Source organism: Anabrus simplex, chromosome 3, assembly GCF_040414725.1.
Source record: "Anabrus simplex isolate iqAnaSimp1 chromosome 3, ASM4041472v1, whole genome shotgun sequence".
Lineage (NCBI taxonomy): Eukaryota > Metazoa > Arthropoda > Insecta > Orthoptera > Tettigoniidae > Anabrus > Anabrus simplex.
In genome coordinates, this window is record NC_090267.1 from 511,603,121 (window position 1) to 511,627,198 (window position 24,078).

Sequence of the window (24,078 nt, forward strand, 5' to 3'; positions counted from 1 at the left end):
CAATTCAACTCATTTTTCAGTTCATATATCCACCCTTAATTGGATTTTCCGAAAACAAAAGAATATATGTTTCTTTATTTTTAAAGAGTTTCCGAATACAAATTTTCATGTCTGTAACATATTCATTTTTTGAGATATAAGTATTCTCGAAAAAAGGTTTGAACCCCTTTTCAGTCTTCTTAACATCCCCTTAAGTGCATTTTACGAAAACAAAACAATACGTGTTTCTTTATTTTTAAAGGAGATTCCTTATACCAATCTTCACGTATGTAATATCTTCAGATTTTGAGATACTAATAAAAATAATTCACCCTGCGAGTTGGTCGTACGGTTAGAGGCGTGCGACTGTGAGCTTGCTTCCGCGAGATAGTGGGTTCGAATCCCACTGTCGGCAGCCCTGAAGATTGTTTTACTTGGTTTCCCTTTCTCGCACCAGGCAAATGCTGGGGCTGTACCTTAATTAAGGCCACGGCCGCTTCCTTCTAACTCCTAGACCTTTCCTATCCCATCGTCGCTATAAGACCTATCTGTATCGGTGCGACGTTAAAGCTACTAGCAAAAAAAAATCAACCCCTCTTTCAGTTCTTTTTACCCCCCCCTCCCCATCTCTCGCTAAGTAATTTTTCCGAAAACAAAAAAGTATGTGTTACTTCGTTCTTAAAGAGATTAAAAATACCAAATTTCAAGTCTGTAACATGTTAAGTTTTTGAGATATACTCTAGATTATACTCATTTTAAAAATTCACCCCCTATATCAGGCCTGTTCACCCCCCTCCCCATTAAGTAGGTTTTCCAAAAACATACGTGTTTCTTTATTTTTAAAGGAGATTCCAAATACCACTTTTCATGACTGTGACATCTTCAGTTTTTGAGATTATAGCATCCACATAAAAAGAATTAAAAAAGGGATTGAATTCTTTTAGTTTTAGTCCTTTTTTCATCCCCCCCCCCCCACTGAAATCGTTTTCCGAAAACAAACAAATATGTGTTACTTCTATTTTTAAATGAGATTAAACATACCAATGTTCACATCTGTAATATGTTACGTTTTTTGAGATATTCTGTAGATATTCTTATTTTAAAATTTCACCCCCTTTGTCACTCCTGTTCACCAACCCTTATGTAGATTTTCCAAAAAAAATCCTTGTTCTTTTATTTTTATAGGAGATTCCAAATGCCAATTTTTATGACTAACATCTTCAGTTTTTGAGATATAAGTATCCACAAAAGAGGTATTCATCCCCATTTTCACTTTTTTCACCCCCCTTAACAGGATTTTCCTAAAACGAGAATGCATGTTTCTTTGTTTTTAAAGGAGATTCCAAATACCAATTTTCCTGTGTTTAAACTGTTCAGTTTTTGGGATATAGATACTCTCTTTCTAAAAATTCACTCCCTTCCACCCCCTTTGCTATGGAATATCCAAAAATCCTCCCTTAGTGAGAACCTACATTGTAATATAATGTATCCTCAAAATTCCATCGTTTTGGCTCGGTGATGATGAGAAAGTCAGGCAGGACCAAAAAATTGCATTTCATTTACCCCAGAACCTCTATGTAAACTGTGTTTGTGGTACCATCTTTTGGGGCTAAGATGACCAGGCTACTGGCAGAGCTAACTGTGGAATGTGCGACATGGAACTCTATATGTGAGAAACAGTCCTCTCTCAAGTAAAAAAAAATTGCTTTTTTTATTTTTAGAGGAGATCCTCACTTCTTTTCACCCTCCCCTGCCCTTAAGTGAATTTTCCCAAAACAAAAATTTGTGTTTCTTTACTTTTAAAGGAGACTCCAATTACCAATTTTCACATCTGTAATATGTTAAGTTTTTGTGACATATTGTAGATATACTTATTTTTAAAATGTACCCACTTTTTCAATTTTTTTCACCTCTTAAGTGGATTCTCCGAAAACAAAAAGTATGTTTATTTATATTCAAAGGAGATTCCATATGCCAATTTTCTTTTCTCTAACATCTTCAGTGTTTGAAATAAAAGTATCCTCATAAAATGAATTCAACTCCTTTCTCACTTCTTCCCACCCTTATGCCCCATCCCCAAGTGGATTTTCCGAGAGAAAAATTTGTGCTTATTTGTGAAGGAGATTCCAAACATGCTAAGTTTTTCAGATACATTTTTAAAATTCACTCCACTTTTCTTCTTTTAACCCCCTTTAAGTGGACTTTCCGAAAACATAAAATGCTTATTTCTTTATTTAAAACAGGAGATTCCAAATACCAACTTTTACTTCTGTAACATATTAAGTTTATAAGATATGCTCATTTTAAAAATTCACCCCTTTTTCACTTTTTTCACCGACTTTAAGTGGATTTTCTGAAAACAAAAAAATATGTATTTATTTACTTTCAAAGGAGATTCCATGTACCAGTTTTGACATTTGTAACATCTTCAGTGTATGAGATATAAGCATCCTCATAAAAGAGATTCAACCCAATTTTCACTTATTTTTACCATCCTGAACTGAAATTTTCGAAAACAAAAAATATGTATTTATTTTTAGAGGAGATTCCAAACACTAATTTTCTCGTCTTTAATCTGTTCAGGTTTTGAGATATAGATATACTCATTTTTAAAATTCTCCGTCCCCCCCCCCCCCACAATTTCACCCCCTTAATGACGGAATATCCAAGAATCCTCCCTTAGTGAACACCTACACTGTAATATAAATTATCCCCAAAATTTCATGTCTTTATGTCCAGTAGTTTTGGCTCGGCGATGAAGGACATGTTATTATATATAGAGAGATTAGGAACATTCTACCATTTGTTGAGCATATTTAGAAGCTTGGGAACGTCAGAGAATCAAAGAGAATCTAGCGGAGAATAGTATTGTTTCATGATCAGAGGAAATGTATACTCTCTAGCTTGACATTTTCTACTCTTGATTTCATCTCTGTACACATACTTTTATGTCTACCTTTTGTTAATACTGTATTAGTATCTTACAGAGGCTGAAGGTGTGAAGTGCTACATATGCAGCTGGAGTCCATACGACAACAGCAACGATACCTGTAGACCAGAGTACTTCAACCCTGACCGAGTAGTGGTTCACGAATGTAGCAAGGGCTGTGAGACAGTCAGCATGAAGGACAAAAATGGTAAATATACTGTACCTTATAACTAATGGGATGATGCATAAGTTCGTGTGGTTCTTATATTTTATTTCATTTTACTGTTACTGTCACGCACGGTAACTCACAATCACTCAGTGATGTATTCACCTCGACTCCACCATGAAATTCCATTCGTAACTTAATAAAATGGTCATAATATGTATGAACAGTTTCATTATTACACGTGTAGAGTTTGAATGGTCTGTGTCAAAAATAAGCTTTTAAAAGAGATTTTAAATAAGGTTCATTCATTTTGCGTACCTTTTTCTGCTAAACTATTTTGAATATAATAAAGAAGCTTATTGTGTCTTGCTAAGAGATGCTCAGTGACCTACTTGAGCAAATTTATTATCCTGGAAGATTGTGGGAGATTGTGCTGGGAGATAGGCTGTGACGATTGAACATCTAAGTTTTATGAAAAATTAGATTCTCGCCTTCAGAATGCCAGCCGTATGCTCGGCGTTGCATATGTATGGTGATTGATAATTAGGCGCGGTTTCATAATACGATCTGCGGAGTTGCAGAACAACCAGAATGAAAGATATACAGTGAAGCGTTGAGCGATCCCATCCTTCATATTGTATGTTGTTATCGAGCCAAAGATTGATACCCATTCAGTTACTGGTGATCTGGAAACTTTGCTTGGATGTTTGAATGACAGTACAGCAGGCTGAAAGCATGAGAACACACTTAACTACAGTCTTCTCCAATAGGTGGTTAAGAATGAGTACAGAAATATTTAAAATAGTTATATTTGAATCAGCCTTGTCAATACACTTATTAATGAAAGAAAATTATTTATTCAGCCAAACATGTTTCAGGAATTCAACCATTCCCTTCATCAGCCGTCAGATCAACAGGTGACTAAGGTTCTATATGATCTGCACGCCCAATTGTATTCAGAAGTAGAGATTTCTTTTTCCAGTCTTGTCTTGATATTTAAATCCTTTTGTGAAATTTTCAGTGCCTTCCAACTTTGTATCAAAGAAAATTATTTAGTCAACCAAACATGTTTCAGGAATTCTACCATTCCCTTCATCAGCGGTCAGATCAACAGATGGCTAAGGTTCTATATGATCTGCACACCCAATTGTATTCAGAAGTAGAGATTTCTTTTCCCAGTCTTATCTTGATATTTAAATCCTTTTGTGAAATTTTCAGTGCCTTCCAACTTTGTATCAATTAACTAATCAAGATATTTGGATAAATTTACTCCCACAGCCACAAGTACACGTTCTCCAACAGAATGTGAAGTTTCAAAAAGATTGGGCATACAGTTTTTCAGGAAAAGGTACATAAATTTCCAAAAATTTAACAATAATTTTCCTGCAATTTGTCTTTGAAATATATATATTTTATATAAAATTTTCATCCTCTGCACATATATTACTGAAAGTGTTCTAAATATGTTAGAAATATTTCAGTTAAATATCTTGGGTACTTTCTGAGAAACCTGTGTATCGTTATTGTTTTTTTCCCAACTTTACAATCCAGTACCACTGTACCATGACGAATGGCATTTACAATATAAGAGTATGAAATTGTTCAGTTATTTTGTGATACAGTAATCCCATGAAGTGCTCATATGTCTACATTTTACCATTTAAGTTACATCATCATCATTCTTCCAAGTATTGGGCCATTTGTCCGTTACGCTCTTGCATTTTCTTTCCGTCGCTTCATGAATGTCCTATAGATCTGTGTCCTCTTGCTTGATAGCGTAGGATCTCCTTTGCTAGTCTTCCAGATTCCGTCCCTTGAACGTGACGTTTCCAGTTTTCTTGGTAATCATGATTACTAGTTTCACATTCAGTCGCTTAAGCACATCTTCCTTTCTTTTACTATCCCATTTTGTACAGCCTGCTGTTCTGCGCATGAACGTTATTTCACATGCTGTAATTCTGGAAATGTCTTGAGTTCTTATTGTCCATGCCTCACTGCCGTAGCAAAGGGCTGGTCTGGCTAAAGTGTTATAAAGAGATAAGCAAGTGTGTTTTTGGACAAAAGATGCTTCATAATGTGATTTATAATTCCTGTTGTTCTGGTAAACTTGGTTATTTTTGCAGAGATATCAATTTCCCCTTGGTACGATAAGGTATCCTAGATAATTGAATTCATTGACTCTTTCCAAAATTTTATTATCTAAACAGACTTTACTGGGGACAGGGTCCTTCCTCTTAAAGGCAATTATTTTGCTCTTTTCTGATGAAATTGTTATGTTGATTTTTGAAGAGACTTTCTGAAGATTTGATACTGACCACTGAAGATCATCATATGATGATGCTACCAATGCAACATCATCAGCAAAGAGTATGGCATCTAGATGTGTGAGATATCTGCTGACTGGGATTGCTCCATGCCTTTCATGCCTCCATTCCTGCATTATGTTGTTCATATAGATTATGAACAACAAAGGAGAAAATCCATAACCTTGTTTCCCACCTCTGCTGATCGGTTCCCATTCAGTCTGATGATTACCTAACTTTACTGCAATAAGGTTGTCACTGTACATGTTGTATATGTTATCTATTAACTGTTGTTGGACATTACCTTCTGCTAAGATATTAAGAAGTCTGTTCCTGTTAATTAGGTCAAATGCTTTCTTAAGTTACATCAGAGTATTAAAATTCAGTATCAAACAGAGAATTGTATTTTGAGAGAGACTATCATATGTTTGAGTCATGTCAGTTCAAAGGCTGATTGGATCATCAACCACCAAAGGTGGCAGCGCACTGCTTACAAGGCATGATAAGGAGTGAGGTAGTTAGCCATGGGTCAGAAATTGCTATTGTACCACGACTGACCCTAGGAGCAGCTTCCATTTTGTCACAGCCACAATGAGGCTTTTGAGGAAGTTACATTGTGCTCGGGTTTGTGCCGAAAGACAGATGCAAATATAATGCATCCATCAAGGCAGAGTTTGAGTCATGCGTGAAGATAACTTGCACAACTTTATATACCACTGTCTTCAAGTATTACAGATAGGCTCTCTCCTTATCAATTTCAATTCTTGTGCATCTATTTCATTTCTGCTTTCCACCTTTCATCAGGAGGGTGGGCATCAATATTCCTCGAGGGCACTGAGATTCATAAGGAGAGGGCCTATCTAGTTTAAGTCAACAACGTACAACGATGATGAGATTGAACTTGTCCTTTAATGTTTCAAAGACAAAACCAGATGTTTATGATGCAGAGTATTTTATGTTACTGAAGAACTTATTTCCTTTGTTCCTCCTTGAATGAACTGCTTTATGATATAAAATTCCTCAAAAATTGCTCTATCCGCTTGGAACAATATTTCAATCCTAATTACAACTGAAATGAAATCTCTGAAAAGCCTAATATTTTATTTGATATACACAATCATTCCTATTTATAAAAAAATACATTTCGTATGAACACAGGTTCCATTATTCCTACCAGCCTCTAACCATCCCCTTACCACTTCCACTCCTCCGCAACCTGAACTAACCTCTGCTTTGACTTAGCAATCAGTGTGGCACACTCCACCGTTGGTGATAAATACCCTTGACTCTATGTGAGGGGTGTAAAGCTCATATACCAGGTGTATACATTTTCTTTTCATGGTTTTTGCAGAAAGAAAACACGTAATTTTCAAGGTAAATTCATTTTTGTTTGTTCAAAATATTGACCATCAGCTTCTACACACTTCGCCCATCTTTCAGGAAAGTAATGAATACCATGCCAGAAAAACTGCTTGTCTTTTGCAGCAAACCATTCATCGAGCCATTTTCCAACTTCCTCGAAATTGCTGAAGTGCTGCTCAATCAATCAAACAAACAACCAGTCAATCAATCAATCAATCAATCAATCAATCACTACTGATCTGCATCGTAAGGAAATTGGAAATTTATTGAACATCTACCTTGGTAAGTTATTCCAATCCGTAACTCCCCTACCTATAAATGAATATTTGCCCCAATTAGTCTTCTTGAATTCCAGCTTTGCGACCGCGTGCCCCATTGATGCAAACAGATGATAGTCAGATGGAGCCAGGTTGGGGAAGTATCGCAGGTGCGGAATGAAGTTCCACCTAAGCGATTTCAAGGTGTCTTTCACTGGTTTTGCTGTGTGAGACAGAGCATTGTTGTGTAACAAAATCACTTTGCCATGTCTTCTGGCCCAGTCCGGTCATCTTTTGATCAATGTGTGATTTAAATTCATCATTTATTGGTGACAGCGTTGTGTATTAACGGGTTCACTGGGCTTCAAGAGTTCATAATACCCAATACCGCTCTTGTCCCACCAGACACAACGCATGGTCTTCTTGCCGAAGTGATTTGGCCTTGGTGTTGAAGGACCAGCTTCGCCAGGTGACAGACTTTGCGATTTTCCATTTGCCGTTCATTCAAATTGTGTGGGACTCATTTACCAAATTTACTGATCTTCTCCATTGCTTGTAAACGTCTGCTGATGGTTTCTTGTGACACATTTAATGCTTGTGCCAATTGCTGTTGAGTTTGAGTTGAGTCATCATCCAGTAATGCCTGCAATTGCTCATCTTCGCACTTTTGTGGTCTACCAGAGCGCACACTGTCTTTTTTTCACATTGAAATCACCATGTTTAAATTGTCGAAACCATGTCTTACATGTTCTAATCGATGGAGCGTGTTCACCGTATGTTTCTACAAGCAAACAATGACTTTCCACAGCCTTTTCCTCTTGATTAAATAAGAAAAGCAATGCGTGCCGCAAATGTTCTTTTTCAGGCACAAACATTGACATGATCACTGAACGATACAACACAGATGCTAGTGTTTGGTTGACTTAGCTTATATGTGTTGGTAGGTTAATGTCAGACGAACAAACTGACGTGTGTGTCAAGTTCATACGCTGCGTACTGTTTGCTGGCACTATCTCTTAGTGAAACCAGAAAAGACTTATGCGTACACCTGGTAATACATATCCTTTTATTTTCTCCTATAAATTATAGGAGTTCTTTCTTTTTTTTCTTTTCTTTTCCAGACATCTATTCTGGATACACATATTTGATCCATATCAACAGCTTTAAACATCTACTGGGCCACTGTTTCCACAGTACGAAATCACAGATCACCCGCTCGGCCAATTTTTAAGTTTAACGTATATTAAATACAAAGTATGTTACAAGTGTTTATTTATATATCCACCTATTCAATACAAAGAGATCTTTTTAGAAATTAAATATTATTATAAAATGTTAAGGGACATGTTTCGCCCATATTAAGGGCATCATCAGCCTCAAATTCAAACCTGTATGGTGAAAAATCAGGATCCTGATTGCTCTTACAAGCCATAAAAAGAGGATATCATTATAGGTGTCAGTCTAAACATACAAAATATTAGAATGTCCTTGGCTAAAATTGCAGTATCAAGCTGCATGTCATAAGTTCACATGAATATACTTTCCGGAGCGTTGAAAAACTTGTTGGGGTAGGGCAGTAAACAGCTCAGTCTTTATAATAAAACAGAAATGTGCCTCCTTGAAGATGATAAGAAAAAGCAAAGCTGATACACTGTTACAGATGTCAATATCGTATGTTGTGATAAGACAACAGATCTCTTAAATGGCTGTTCAGCTGCCTATAGTCTATTTAACTGGCTGAAGGAGTGAAAGTCGAATGTGTTATGATAAGATAACAGTCTTCCTTACATAATTGTAGGAGTAAGGAAAAAGCATTCGGTTGTCTATCGATGTATTTATCTTATCTGAAGGACGAAAGTCGAAGGTTTATCGACGTTGATAGAGCTCTTTGGTGTGAAGTCTGTAACAAGAGGAGAGTGAATGCTTAGGAAGGTATTTTTGAAGAGAAAGTGGGTTTAAAGAAAGGTAAAACATGGAAAATGTATAAAAACACTTACCCTTTCGTCTGTGAAGATGTAAATCAGTTATGGAAAGGTTAGTTGAAGAAAAATAACGTTATGTGTAGGTTCATTTATTTCTTTGACTGTTAATGCAGTTGCTATGGTAGCGTTGAATGACTGACATTTGTACTTCTGGTATTGTATCGATGTGAGATTGGCGGAGGAGGGTGTGGTTGAGGGGAGGGGGTAGGCGGAGCGTTAAATTTATGTGTTGTTGGTTGCGAGAGATTTACATGGTCGGACTGGGAGGGAGTTGTGTTGGGTTGCGGGAGAATTGTGGGGGCGGGCATGAAGGGAGTCAAGTTAGTTAAAGTAGTGGAGGTTCTAGAAGATGTTAACTTAAGATTTTTAAGAATGTAGTTATGTTTTGAATTTAGAGTTTGCAATAATTTGGGTAAACTTTCGTATAATGGATTCTTGACTTCAATTAAATCATTGAGGTTTAGATTTTTGTTGTAGTGTTGGTCCAAAAATATATAGATGGTTTCAAGTTCATTCATCAACTTTCCTTTGTCTACTCTTTTAATAATTGTGAGGTCTCTTTCTATTGTTGTGAAGTGATGTCCTGTTTCTTTCATATGGGAGCTCATTGCTGAAAATTTATTGTGCTTAATGGCATTATAGTGTTCTAAGTACCTAGTTTGAAAACTCCGGCCTGTTTGACCAATATAAGAGGCGTTGCATTGCGTGCATGTGAGCCTGTATATGCCTGATCCTGAGTAAATGTTTTTGCTTGAATTGACTGTGTTGTGATTAAAAAATAATTTTTGGTTAGTGTTTGTTGTTCTAAAAGCTATGCTGGTATTTTTGTTTTTTATTGGGTTCAAGATCTGGTGAACATTTGGATTGTTGTAGGTGAAGGTAACGAATTTGGATTTTTTGGGTTTGTCAGGGATGAGGTTTGTTGTTAATTTGAATTTGACCTTATTTATTAAACGGTTAATCATTTCAGGTTTATATCCATTGATTTTTGCTAAATCCTTTATATAATTTAGTTCTGTTTGAAGGTTCTTGGGTGTGAGAGGGATTTTTAAAGCTCTGTAAATTAAACTGTGAAATGTGGCCAATTTATGGGAGTTAGGATGTAAAGAAGTACTTTTGATTGTTAATGGGGTGTGAGTAGGTTTTCTGTAAATTTTAAAATCGAAGTTGCCATTAATATGAGTTACAGTGAGATCTAGGAAATTTAAGGATCCACTGACTTCATCTTCCTTGGTGAATTTAATATTTTGGTCTAGGTTGTTTAAATAATTTAAAATATTGGTACTGTTATTGAGATCTTTATTGATTATTACGAATGTGTCGTCTACATACCTAAGCCATAAGCTAAGGCCTTTTATTTTATTTATTATTTTATGATGTTCTAAAGAATCTAAATAGATGTCAGCTAAGATGCCTGATAAGGGATCACCCATAGCTAGGCCATCTTGGTGGTAAATTTTACCATTAAAGTTGAAATAGTTGTTTTTTAGCACAAAATTTAGGATTTTTATGAATTCTTCTAACTCAAGCTTGCTGAGGTTGCTGTGTTTTGCGAGGTTGTCTTTGATAATATTTACATTTTCCTTTGTTGGTACATTAGAATACATATTAGTAATGTCAAAAGAGCACATAATGTGATTTGGTAGTAAGGTGAATTTTTTTAAAATTTCGCAGAAGTCTATTGATTTTTTTAAGGGGGATTTATTGTTGAACGTGTAATGTCTTTTTAGAAAATAGTGGATATATTTTGAGGTTTTATATGTCGGACTACTTCTACAGTTGATGATTGGGCGTATGGGTGTGTTTTTCTTATGTAATTTAGGCAATGCTCTGGCTGTGGGGGTTTTAGGGTTCATAAGGATTAGTTTTTGCTGTTCTTGTTCATTTAGTAAAAATGTGGAATTCTTTAATAGTGTTTTTAAATTTCGTTGGATTCTTATTGTGGGGTCTTTATTGACTATTGTGAAAGTTTCATTTGTGAAAAATTCTTCTGTTTTTTCAATGTAATCTTTCTTATCTATTAAAACAGTAGTCCCTCCTTTATCGGCTTTAGTTACTATTATGTTGTAATCTTTTACTTTGTTTTTTACCTCTTTAATTAATTTTGAATGATTGAGAATAGCGTCTTTATTTAAACCTTCAATTAGTGTTGGAAGTTTCTTTTTTATCTCGTATCTAGTGTCATTTTGTAATTCATGAGGAAGTTTTGAAATATTCGTCTCGACTTCTGCTATGGTGGTGATAACATCGTTTTCTTTTTGTGTACTAGGCCAATTGTGTTTTAAACCTTTACCTAAAAGTTCCATTTCTTTTTCTGAGAAGCTTGTGTTCGTCAAGTTAACTACGGCGGGAGAGTTGTTGAAAGAAGGAACTCTTTTCTTTAAGTGTATGGGTGCTTGTAGCTGATTTTCTTTTAAGTGAGCCAGTTTTTTATCTAATGTGAATTGTTTTCTGCTTAGTATATCATTTAATTTATAATCGACATGTAACTGAAACGAATTCCATTCTATAGGGTTCACATATTGCGACACCGATAAGTGTAGCTTGTACAGTTGTAAGTTTAAGAGTGACTTCTTCTTATAGAAAGTTTTTATTTCGTCCTTAAGCCAGATTTCATTAGTTTTGTTTTGGGTTTTTAATAAGTTACGAGCCGATAAGTTTCTCCTTTGGACATGTCTTAAGAATCTTGGTACAAGTTTTAGTCTCAGACATTCTTTTAGGAAAGCTATGTCTTTACTTAAACTGCTAATCTTAACCTTCAGGTTGAGAAATTTGTTTAGCATATAATAGGCCTGGTTGGCTTTTACATTACATGTTATAATTCTCATGTTAGGTCCGTATTGAAATGTACGTAAATACAAAGTATGTTACAAGTGTTTATTTATATATCCACCTATTCAATACAAAGAGATCTTTTTAGAAATTAAATATTATTATAAAATGTTAAGGGACATGTTTCACCATACAGGTTTGAATTTGAGGCTGATGATGCCCTTAATATGGGCGAAACATGTCCCTTAACATTTTATAATAATATTTAATTTCTAAAAAGATCTCTTTGTATTGAATAGGTGGATACATAAATAAACACTTGTAACATACTTTGTATTTACGTACATTTCAATACGGACCTAACATGAGAATTATAACATGTAATGTAAAAGCCAACCAGGCCTATTATATGCTAAACAAATTTCTCAACCTGAAGGTTAAGATTAGCAGTTTAAGTAAAGACATAGCTTTCCTAAAAGAATGTCTGAGACTAAAACTTGTACCAAGATTCTTAAGACATGTCCAAAGGAGAAACTTATCGGCTCGTAACTTATTAAAAACCCAAAACAAAACTAATGAAATCTGGCTTAAGGACGAAATAAAAACTTTCTATAAGAAGAAGTCACTCTTAAACTTACAACTGTACAAGCTACACTTATCGGTGTCGCAATATGTGAACCCTATAGAATGGAATTCGTTTCAGTTACATGTCGATTATAAATTAAATGATATACTAAGCAGAAAACAATTCACATTAGATAAAAAACTGGCTCACTTAAAAGAAAATCAGCTACAAGCACCCATACACTTAAAGAAAAGAGTTCCTTCTTTCAACAACTCTCCCGCCGTAGTTAACTTGACGAACACAAGCTTCTCAGAAAAAGAAATGGAACTTTTAGGTAAAGGTTTAAAACACAATTGGCCTAGTACACAAAAAGAAAACGATGTTATCACCACCATAGCAGAAGTCGAGACGAATATTTCAAAACTTCCTCATGAATTACAAAATGACACTAGATACGAGATAAAAAAGAAACTTCCAACACTAATTGAAGGTTTAAATAAAGACGCTATTCTCAATCATTCAAAATTAATTAAAGAGGTAAAAAACAAAGTAAAAGATAACAACATAATAGTAACTAAAGCCGATAAAGGAGGGACTACTGTTTTAATAGATAAGAAAGATTACATTGAAAAAACAGAAGAATTTTTCACAAATGAAACTTTCACAATAGTCAATAAAGACCCCACAATAAGAATCCAACGAAATTTAAAAACACTATTAAAGAATTCCACATTTTTACTAAATGAACAAGAACAGCAAAAACTAATCCTTATGAACCCTAAAACCCCCACAGCCAGAGCATTGCCTAAATTACATAAGAAAAACACACCCATACGCCCAATCATCAACTGTAGAAGTAGTCCGACATATAAAACCTCAAAATATATCCACTATTTTCTAAAAAGACATTACACGTTCAACAATAAATCCCCCTTAAAAAATTCAATAGACTTCTGCGAAATTTTAAAAAAATTCACCTTACTACCAAATCACATTATGTGCTCTTTTGACATTACTAATATGTATTCTAATGTACCAACAAAGGAAAATGTAAATATTATCAAAGACAACCTCGCAAAACACAGCAACCTCAGCAAGCTTGAGTTAGAAGAATTCATAAAAATCCTAAATTTTGTGCTAAAAAACAACTATTTCAATTTTAATGGTAAAATTTACCACCAAGATGGCCTAGCTATGGGTGATCCCTTATCAGGCATCTTAGCTGACATCTATTTAGATTCTTTAGAACATCATAAAATAATAAATAAAATAAAAGGCCTTAGCTTATGGCTTAGGTATGTAGACGACACATTCGTAATAATCAATAAAGATCTCAATAACAGTACCAATATTTTAAATTATTTAAACAACCTAGACCAAAATATTAAATTCACCAAGGAAGATGAAGTCAGTGGATCCTTAAATTTCCTAGATCTCACTGTAACTCATATTAATGGCAACTTCGATTTTAAAATTTACAGAAAACCTACTCACACCCCATTAACAATCAAAAGTACTTCTTTACATCCTAACTCCCATAAATTGGCCACATTTCACAGTTTAATTTACAGAGCTTTAAAAATCCCTCTCACACCCAAGAACCTTCAAACAGAACTAAATTATATAAAGGATTTAGCAAAAATCAATGGATATAAACCTGAAATGATTAACCGTTTAATAAATAAGGTCAAATTCAAATTAACAACAAACCTCATCCCTGACAAACCCAAAAAATCCAAATTTGTTACCTTCACCTACAACAATCCAAATGTTCACCAGATCTTGAACCCAATAAAAAACAAAAATACCAGCATAGCTTTTAGAACAACAAACACTAACCAAAAATTATTTTTTAATCACAACACAGTCAATTCAAGCAAAAACATTTACTCAGGATCAGGCATATACAGGCTCACATGCACGCAATGCAACGCCTCTTATATTGGTCAAACAGGCCGGAGTTTTCAAACTAGGTACTTAGAACACTATAATGCCATTAAGCACAATAAATTTATGAGCTCCCATATGAAAGAAACAGGACATCACTTCACAACAATAGAAAGAGACCTCACAATTATTAAAAGAGTAGACAAAGGAAAGTTGATGAATGAACTTGAAACCATCTATATATTTTTGGACCAACACTACAACAAAAATCTAAACCTCAATGATTTAATTGAAGTCAAGAATCCATTATACGAAAGTTTACCCAAATTATTGCAAACTCTAAATTCAAAACATAACTACATTCTTAAAAATCTTAAGTTAACATCTTCTAGAACCTCCACTACTTTAACTAACTTGACTCCCTTCATGCCCGCCCCCACAATTCTCCCGCAACCCAACACAACTCCCTCCCTGTCCGACCATGTAAATCTCTCGCAACCAACAACACATAAATTTAACGCTCCGCCTACCCCCTCCCCTCAACCACACCCTTCTCCGCCAATCTCACATCGATACAATACCAGAAGTACAAATGTCAGTCATTCAACGCTACCATAGCAACTGCATTAACAATCAAAGAAATAAATGAACCTACACATAACGTTATTTTTCTTCAACTAACCTTTCCATAACTGATTTACATCTTCACAGACGAAAGGGTAAGTGTTTTTATACATTTTCCATGTTTTACCTTTCTTTAAACCCACTTTCTCTTCAAAAATACCTTCCTAAGCATTCACTCTCCTCTTGTTACAGACTTCACACCAAAGAGCTCTATCAACGTCGATAAACCTTCGACTTTCGTCCTTCAGATAAGATAAATACATCGATAGACAACCGAATGCTTTTTCCTTACTCCTACAATTATGTAAGGAAGACTGTTATCTTATCATAACACATTCGACTTTCACTCCTTCAGCCAGTTAAATAGACTATAGGCAGCTGAACAGCCATTTAAGAGATCTGTTGTCTTATCACAACATACGATATTGACATCTGTAACAGTGTATCAGCTTTGCTTTTTCTTATCATCTTCAAGGAGGCACATTTCTGTTTTATTATAAAGACTGAGCTGTTTACTGCCCTACCCCAACAAGTTTTTCAACGCTCCGGAAAGTATATTCATGTGAACTTATGACATGCAGCTTGATACTGCAATTTTAGCCAAGGACATTCTAATATTTTGTATGTTTAGTCTGACACCTATAATGATATCCTCTTTTTATGGCTTGTAAGAGCAATCAGGATCCTGATTTTTCACCATACAGGTTTGAATTTGAGGCTGATGATGCCCTTAATATGGGCGAAACATGTCCCTTAACATTTTATAATAATATTTAATTTCTAAAAAGATCTCTTTGTATTGAATAGGTGGATATATAAATAAACACTTGTAACATACTTTGTATTTATGTACATTTCAATACGGACCTAACATGAGAATTACAACATTAACGTATATTGTCACAACATGTTACAGTATAAATCATGTTTAAGCCTAATTCCACAATGTGACCAATACAGTGCTAGTATCTCAATAAAGATTTCTTCTGTACATCATATTGTGACTGATGGACATGGTGTCTGTCATCTCCAAGATATATTTCATCACAGACTCATTTTTAAATTCTGACTATGTAATGGCTGAAGTTGACCCAAATATGGTTGAAACTAGTATACCATGAATTAATGTATTATATTATTATTATTATTATTATTATTATTATTATTATTATTATTATTATTATTATTATTATTATTATTATTATTATTATTATTAACTTTATTGGCCATATTGGACCACTTGAGTCTTCCATGTGCACTTTTTCTTTGAAGGTTATACTATTTGATTCTTCTTATCTGCCCAGTACTTCTTCATTCATTTTGTTCACAGTGTTCTTAATTCGTCTGAAATCTCTACAGGCCTTCTGTGCATCATTTCAGTTGAAAATTTGTGATTCTTAAGAAGGGTGGTAATTTTATTCTTGTTCTCTGCATCTGTAATTTTGAGTCCAACTGGTATGAGATCCTCTTGAATTTCTTTGATCCAATGCCCTCCTGTCTTCTTTCCCAGATTTCTCATCACTAGTTGTCATAAAATCCTGTTTTCTGCTGTTTTTTTCTTCTTCATTGTGCTGGTAACTGAGTCAATCTCTTGATAGACAGTTTCATTTAGGAGGATTCTCCAGACTCCTTCAACCTGGTACTTTCTATTTATGCAAGTTCTAAAAATTCTTATTTCAGTTTTAAGAAGTTGATCAGTTCTTCTCTAATTTTTAATTTGGAACAAAGAGTTGCAAGTATAAGTGACTTTGGGCAAAGTTACAGTTTTGTAGTGTTGGATTTTAGTGTCTATTGACAAGCATTTTTTGTAATAAGTTGAAGAGGTTAGAAATTGTGCTTTTTTCATTTTGTTGGTTCTTAATGAGAATATAACCATCATCATCATTTCTTCGCTCCAGCAAGCCGAGTGTGGTTGTGTACGAGCCTCCTCCAGTTCGTTCTATCCATCCACAGATGCTGCTCATATATGCGACACCAGTTCACGTCTCTAATTTCAAGATCACAATATGATCACAATATGAAGATAAAGTTGGAATTCAAGAGGACAAACTGGGGCAATTATTCATTTATAGGAAGGGGAGTTAGGGATTGGAATAACTTACCAAGGGAGATGTTCAATAAATTTCCAATTTCTTTGAAATCATTTAGGAAAAGGCTAAGAAAACAACAGATAGGGAATCTGCCTCCTGTTACAAGGTTAACGCAGTTTTTTAGTATCAATTATTATTTCAAATTAACTCCTGTTTCACTGAATTTTGTTGCAATAAGTTGTTTTTTACTCTGCATATTGATGTAAATATTGTATATTTGTGCTATTTTGTTTCCGTCTAGGCTCTCTTTTGTTTGTTTTTTCATTTGCGCTTTCATTATGTTTTTTAGCATTTTTTCAACTCATATTATGTAAATTATTCCAACCCCCCTAATTTTTTCACTGAAGATGGCTCAAACGAGCCGAAACATGTCTGAACTTGTTTACTCCGTCTAATGACGGAATATATGATGTATTGAATAGGAGGATACTTTCATTTTTCGCCATTGTAAAGAAAAATCTGCCTCCTGGGCGACTGTCCTAAATGCAGATCAGTAGTGATTGATATTGGTCTTTCATTATCCGTTTTTCCCAAACATCACGAGGTCTTCCTCTTGGTCTTGTCATTAATATTTATGTAATGAATAGGAGGACCCATTTTACCCTATTTCACATTGAACTGTGTAACACATTTGAACATACAGTGCTAAAATATCCTCTTAAAGGACAATTCTTGTTTCCTGATAATGAATACCACACAAATATTTTTGAAATTATATTCTGTTATGACCTATATTAATAGGGGAATATGATTAACTGGGTTGTTGCAGGTGAGATCGAGATGTTCTATCGGAACTGCTACACCAGGAGCGATGAGAACTATGCATACAGCAAGAAGGATACACGTCTGAATGAAGAAGAGGTTCAGAGGTGTAACTACAAACTGTGTAATGAAGCAGTGACGACACAGGCAACAGTTGCGTTAACAGTGACAATAGCATCACTACTTCTATTTGTTTCCTGTCGCCTTCTATAATCTGGACGTTCCACGATCTCATAACACAGCCCCTGCCTCAGAAATACCTCTGTGTGGTTCAAGGATGTAGAGTGTAGGCTTCATTCTACTGAAAGATACTTGGCTCATTATTCCTTTTAAATTAAAAATATTGTTGTCTGGAAGTGTAAACAAAGATCAATTATGATGTACAATAAAGCCACTTATGGGACCAGGGCATGGTTGGTACAGAAAACATGCTTGTTAACCCAATTAACAAGTATATTTTTATTTTAATGCAGAAAGGGATGTAATTTTGCTTTGACAGTAACTACAAACAAAATTTCACTTAACACTGTCACTGTAATAACAGTGGAGTTACATACAGTACATTAAAAAATTATTATTTTATATTTTTAATAAAATGAACGTGGAAAAATACAGTACAGTTCTGTAGGCCTACCCTTTCTCCACTTCTTTGTCAAACACATCCACAGATGTTCGTGCTGGATGCTGTTTGATGTATTTTAACGGGTCGTCAAACATTTCCTTGTCATCTTTCTTCCTTGTCCATATCGTCTTCATTAACATCAGTGAAAGTAATTTGATCACCATTAAGCTCTTCGTTGGTGACCTCAGTGATATCTGCTTCAGCTAGCCACTCTTCTACATCAGGCAGTTGAATGGCCCGCTGAATATGGATAATTTCCATATCGTCTGTGTGGCCGGATATCCTGACGGCTTACTGCATTATTTTATCTCGTATCCGAAAGAAAGGTGAGACTTTTCAGTGCTGGATATGGAACAACAAAACCAGTGCCATTTCCTCAGGGTGTGTAAGTTGTGTGTCAATGCCCAAATAAAATTGAAATAAAAATAATAAATTATTTCATTTGTTTAAATGTAATGTTACATTACTGTTCATTGCTCATCTCCATATACTGTAGTTACTTTCAGAACCGTCTGCCATGCAGCCAAACCATTGGGTCCGTTTCCAACTACTCGGCAGCTTCACTCCCTGAAATCGCGCATACACTCTCGGTACACTTGCCTCGTGCTTGCTGAACCAGACCAAGACGTTGTTTCAATTTCCAACGCTTTTTGTTGATTTTTGTTTTCGAGTTCCGCACGAGTTTGCTTATGCAGTGAAGTCAGAGGTTTAAATGTTTTAATATGAGGAGTGAAAGCAAAGTAAAACCACTATTAACCAGTTTTTCATCACTTTCTTTTAAAGAAAAAGAAAACAAGTGATTGACAGCAGCTGCCAACAGTGGTTTGTTAATTTACTGTACTTTAATTTTGCAATATTATATTATTAGAGTAAATAAAATTTTACAATGGTGAAGTGAATGAAATGACCAAAGAACATACTTCACCTTTGAAAAAATATTGTAATTCCCTGTTGCAGACCTTCTCTTTTCTCCATGTGTTTCTCTTACATTAATTCATTTCATGATCTGAATAATCTGGTAAGTTAAAAGAAACAGGTGAGCAGGGTGGTGGGGATAAACTGTCAGGGCTTATATAGGGTGGTAGGAACCAATGTGAAGCATTAGAACGTTGGTCATACTGATAAGTAATTTGAAAATATCACATCGATGTCTCGCGCCGTCCTCATTTTATCACCTGCTGAATTTAGCCAATCAAATCTCTTCCCAGACAAATTCAAACAGGCTTCACAAGGTGATGTTGCTAAATCTGAACGTGGCTTGGTCGGACTTGAGAGACAAACACTAACACGCCGCGGGTTTCAGCCAATGCCACTGTAGCGTGCCTTGTTCAAGTCTCTCCCCTGGCGCTCTCAAGCCGGTCACAAGCCAAGTGCAAAGCCCATATGAATTCGCCCGCGGAGCGATCTGATTGGCTAACTTAAGCAGCTGATGAAATGACCACAGTGAGAGATATCTAATTATTTACGAGTATGACCAACCCTCTAACACTTGTTTATGACCATCTTGCATTTAATCCAGGGCTGGACAGATCAGAAAATATTCTAGGAGCCAGTAACATTTCTTAGGCTCCAGACATAAAAAATAATTTGCTTAACCCTATAATATTAACCACTTTGCCCCTCTGTTCATCTTAATCACTCTTAAATCACATTCACTGGTCTAGACACTTCATTTAATGGGCTCAAACCAGTGAGTTAACCGCACGGTTACAGTCGTGTAACTATGAGCTTCCATTTGGGAGATCATGGGATTGAATCCCATCGCCAGTAGCCTGGAAGATGGTTTTCCGTGATTTCCAATTTTCATATCTGACAAATGTTGGAGATGTACCTTAAGATCATGGCCATTACCTCCCCATTCTCTTGTCGCCGAAAACATACGATGTGTTAGTGCAACGTTAGACCACTAGCAATATAAATAATGGGCTCAAAAATACTAAACCCCGAGCAGTGCCTATTATATAGCAGTGCAGTACACAAAGAACATAACATAGAAAATCTGGTGCAGAGACCAGCCAAAATCAAAGGTTTCGCTTGTCGATATAATGGTTATGGGCGATTACGAGATATATCGAATACTCATATTGATTCAAATCAACGTTCAGGTATTGGTTATAACCCCTTCTAAACCTTATAATATCCATCTTTAGATATGTTAGAGAGACAACAGCAGCAACAACAACAACTACAACAAAAACAAAACAAAATACCTTAGGAACGAATTTTACTGTCAAGTTTTTTAAAATGCCATCAAATTATTTTTTTATACGTTGTTATTCCCAGAGTGGAAATACATTCTGAAAATATTGCTTTTCTTCAGATTGGAATTTAGCAGTCACAATTTCAAAATTAGAGGTGCCCACGCATTCATTTTTGTCACCACCTGAATTTCTGGCCCAGGAAACGCCACTGAACGTAACAAATGATTTCTAATATATTTTTCTCTCTTACTTATGACAAAATTCTTTGTTGATATTGCTTTCATCCTTTGTCCAGACAGAACAGTTCGTGTAGCTATTTCTGAGGCACGGTGGCAGTACAAACAGTCAAAGAGTATATCTTATATTTTGTAATAAAACTGCTGTGTGTTCATCTCTTTCAAGCCAGTGTTCAAGTTAGCAAGTTTCTCGTGCACGGACAGAAAGAGAGACTTTCATTAATATATATATCAAAGTTATTATATATTGTTAGTATATAGAAAATAATTGTGATAAAGTTATACAATAAACCAAAGTAATCTCCTTTCATTCCTCTTACTATAACATTATAATAAATTGTGCAAATTTTGTGTATTACATCATTTCAATGTTTGTTATCGATTTACACAATTGCCGATATTGCATGTGATGTAACTAACTGAACGTTAAATTATTTTATGTTCAATTTTAATAGCTTACTTTACTTCACTAATATTGCCACTCGAAAGCAGGCATGCTTATAAAAAGGCTGTAATATCGGAAAGAAATCAAATGGTGGTAAAGAAATTACTGAATCTTGTAACATACAATGTTAAACATATGTACCTGTACTTTATTTAACCCTTAAGTACTCGCGTGACAGAATGGTACATAAACACTCGCGTCGGGTCTTTTTCACCCACAGGTGTAAATCATAGGTTATAAACTTCATGGTTCTGATCCGTATTGAATTGCAAGTACAATGTAATTATTAAATTAATGCAGTAATGAAAGGTGGACCATTACTACATTAATTTAATAATTACATTGCACAGGTGTAAATGGAAAATGTAAGTGTATTCATAGCTTAATGTAAGGGAAATTATAAATGTTTATACATAATAATGAAGTCCCGATCTTTGGCTGAATATCAGTGTAGTGGCCTTCGGTTCAAAGGGCCCTGGCCTTAATTCTTGGCCGGTCCACAGATGTCTTGACTTCATATGGTTGATTCCTCCTGATCGGGGATTGGATGTTTGCATCCATCTTAACACGCACACACATGCACGCGCGCACACACACACACACACACACACACACACTCATTATATATTATATAATTGTTGATAAACTTAACCATAATAGGTATTTGATTTGAACCTGTATTGACTTGTCTAAATCTATTTTTTTAAACTACTTAAAATAGTTTGTGTTGGGTACAGATGAGAACCAATTGTATAAAGTAGTGTTTAATCATTTAAGAAGAAAAAAAAGAAAATCTTGAAGATCTTAAATTTATTTAGGTATTCTCATTCAACATTATTCAAATATTAAATTTTATGAATGATTATTTTCATAATATTTCACTAATGTTTGTTTATTCATTGATATGGTAAATTATGATATAATACTTCTTTAAACTATTTGATTGGACTTCACTGATGAAGAGAATGCATAATGTGGACCCAACACAAACTAGTTTAGTTGTGTTTTTTTTTCTTTTTTAATATATTATATTGGTGTGTGGCCTCCAGAGAGGCCTTCTGCAGATATTTCAAGTTGACGTCCATGGGTGACCTGCCTACTTGTGAGAGTGGGGCAATACAGGCGATGTTGAAGGGAACACAACATCCAGTCGTGAACTCAGGGAAATAATCAATAAAGGTCAAAAACTCCGACCCAACCGAGAATCGAACCCGGGAACTCTTGGAGTAAACACCAGCATGCTAACAAGTTAAACTTGGAGCAGCACCATAACGTAACACTTACACATAATGTCAATAACATTAAACAAATTTCTTATTTTAAATCCCACTAACTAGTTTTACAGTTTTTGAAGACGCTGAGGTGCTGGAATTTAGTCCCACAGGAGTTTGTTTATACGCCAGTAAATCTATGGACACGAGGCTGACGTATTTGAGCACCTTCAAATACCACCGGACTGAACCAGGATTGAACCTGCCAAGTTGGAGTCAGAAGACCAGTGCCTCAACCGTCCGAGCCACTCAGCCCGGCAGAAATCAGTGTAGCTGCTCACTAGTTTTCTAGTAACTTCCACGTGAATATTCTACCAGAGCACACATAGTCTTGGCAAGTCAAATGTGCAAGAAATTATTGTCAACAGCGACCTCTACTGCACTATGACAAGTAACTCAACAGGAGATGAAATTACATAATGCTGGCAATAATTTATTTGACCAAATTTATAAAAGAAAAGTCACTCGGGTCTCTGTGACCCGACGCGAGTGATTAAGGGTGAAGATTTAGCCTAGATGTAAATAGTTTGCTTGACAATCTTAAAAATTAATTTACACTCCAAAAGCTAGATGAAAAATAAGGCCAAATATATTTCTTATAATATATTTGTTAATTTTATATGCATACCTATGTAAAAATGATCAATTATTATTGATGAAGGGAATATCAGGGAACTCATAAATATGAAGTGAAAACAATACTTAATGTTGATTTTTGCTGTTCTTTCTACTGTGGTGTAAATTCTCTCTGCATATCTAACTTCTCACTGTCAAGCACAATATTGTATAACCTAATGCAGGCTAGGTTCAGTGTAAAGATATCCATTGAATATATTTTATTCATGTCTTATTAATAAATAAATGAAAAATGTGTACAGTAATGTATGTAAGTTTGAAATTTTAAGTGAGAATTTCTCTTTCCTTCCTTTTATGTTTCCCTAGAGCAGTCATTTAACTCTCACCTATGGTCATTTGTCTCGTGATCACTTTAATGCTTTTTCTGAAATTTCATTTTTAAAATAGAACTATCTAGTGTGCACCCAGCGCTGACAGGTAAGTAAAGGAACTTATTGGAGATGTACGAGGAGTGTTTTTAAAGTAAGTACCGTTTTGATGTAGAAAAAAAAGTAATGCAATTTTTTAAACAATTCCTTTTTTTTTTTTTTACATGTAAGCCTGTACCTTAAACTACTTCTCAACGTAAATTCCAGGCATATTAAGGCACTTGTCACATCTTGAAGCCGTCAGCTTCTGAATTCCATCCGCATAGTAATGTGCCACCTGATGGGCCAGCCTCTGCCGCACGGTTCTTTTTACGTCATCGTCGTCATGGCGTTGACTTCCTAAATGCTCTAACGGGCGCAGGAACAAGTGGTAGTCACTAGACACTAGGTCACGACTATAGGGAGGACGACTAAATTGTCCCCAACCATTTGAAGCGATGAGGTCTCGGGTCTGATTAGCTGTGTGAGATCGCACATTGTCATGAAGCAAAACGATCCCCCTTGTGAGCATGACAAGCCGTTTGTTTTGGATTGCGTGAACACAACTTCCGATAATCTAAGCATCCTGACACAATTTCATAAAGAACACTCCTTGAAATTGCAGGCAATCATAACTTAATA

The 24,078-nt window shown here is 35.3% G+C and overlaps 1 protein-coding gene across 3 annotated transcripts in view; it reads left to right on the top strand.

Annotated features, from left to right (window-relative positions):
• Nucleotides 1-23,328, top strand: part of LOC136866600 (uncharacterized) — a 476,012-nt gene extending 452,684 nt beyond the window's left edge. For all 3 annotated transcript variants that reach the window (XM_068226767.1, XM_067143711.2, XM_067143712.2), the window contains 2 exons: nucleotides 2,967-3,116; nucleotides 17,686-23,328. In XM_068226767.1, the coding sequence (XP_068082868.1) occupies nucleotides 2,967-3,116; nucleotides 17,686-17,891 (356 nt within the window). In that variant the 3' untranslated portion in view covers nucleotides 17,892-23,328. The remainder of the gene's footprint in view (nucleotides 1-2,966; nucleotides 3,117-17,685) is intronic.
• The last annotated feature ends 750 nt before the right edge of the window (nucleotides 23,329-24,078 follow it).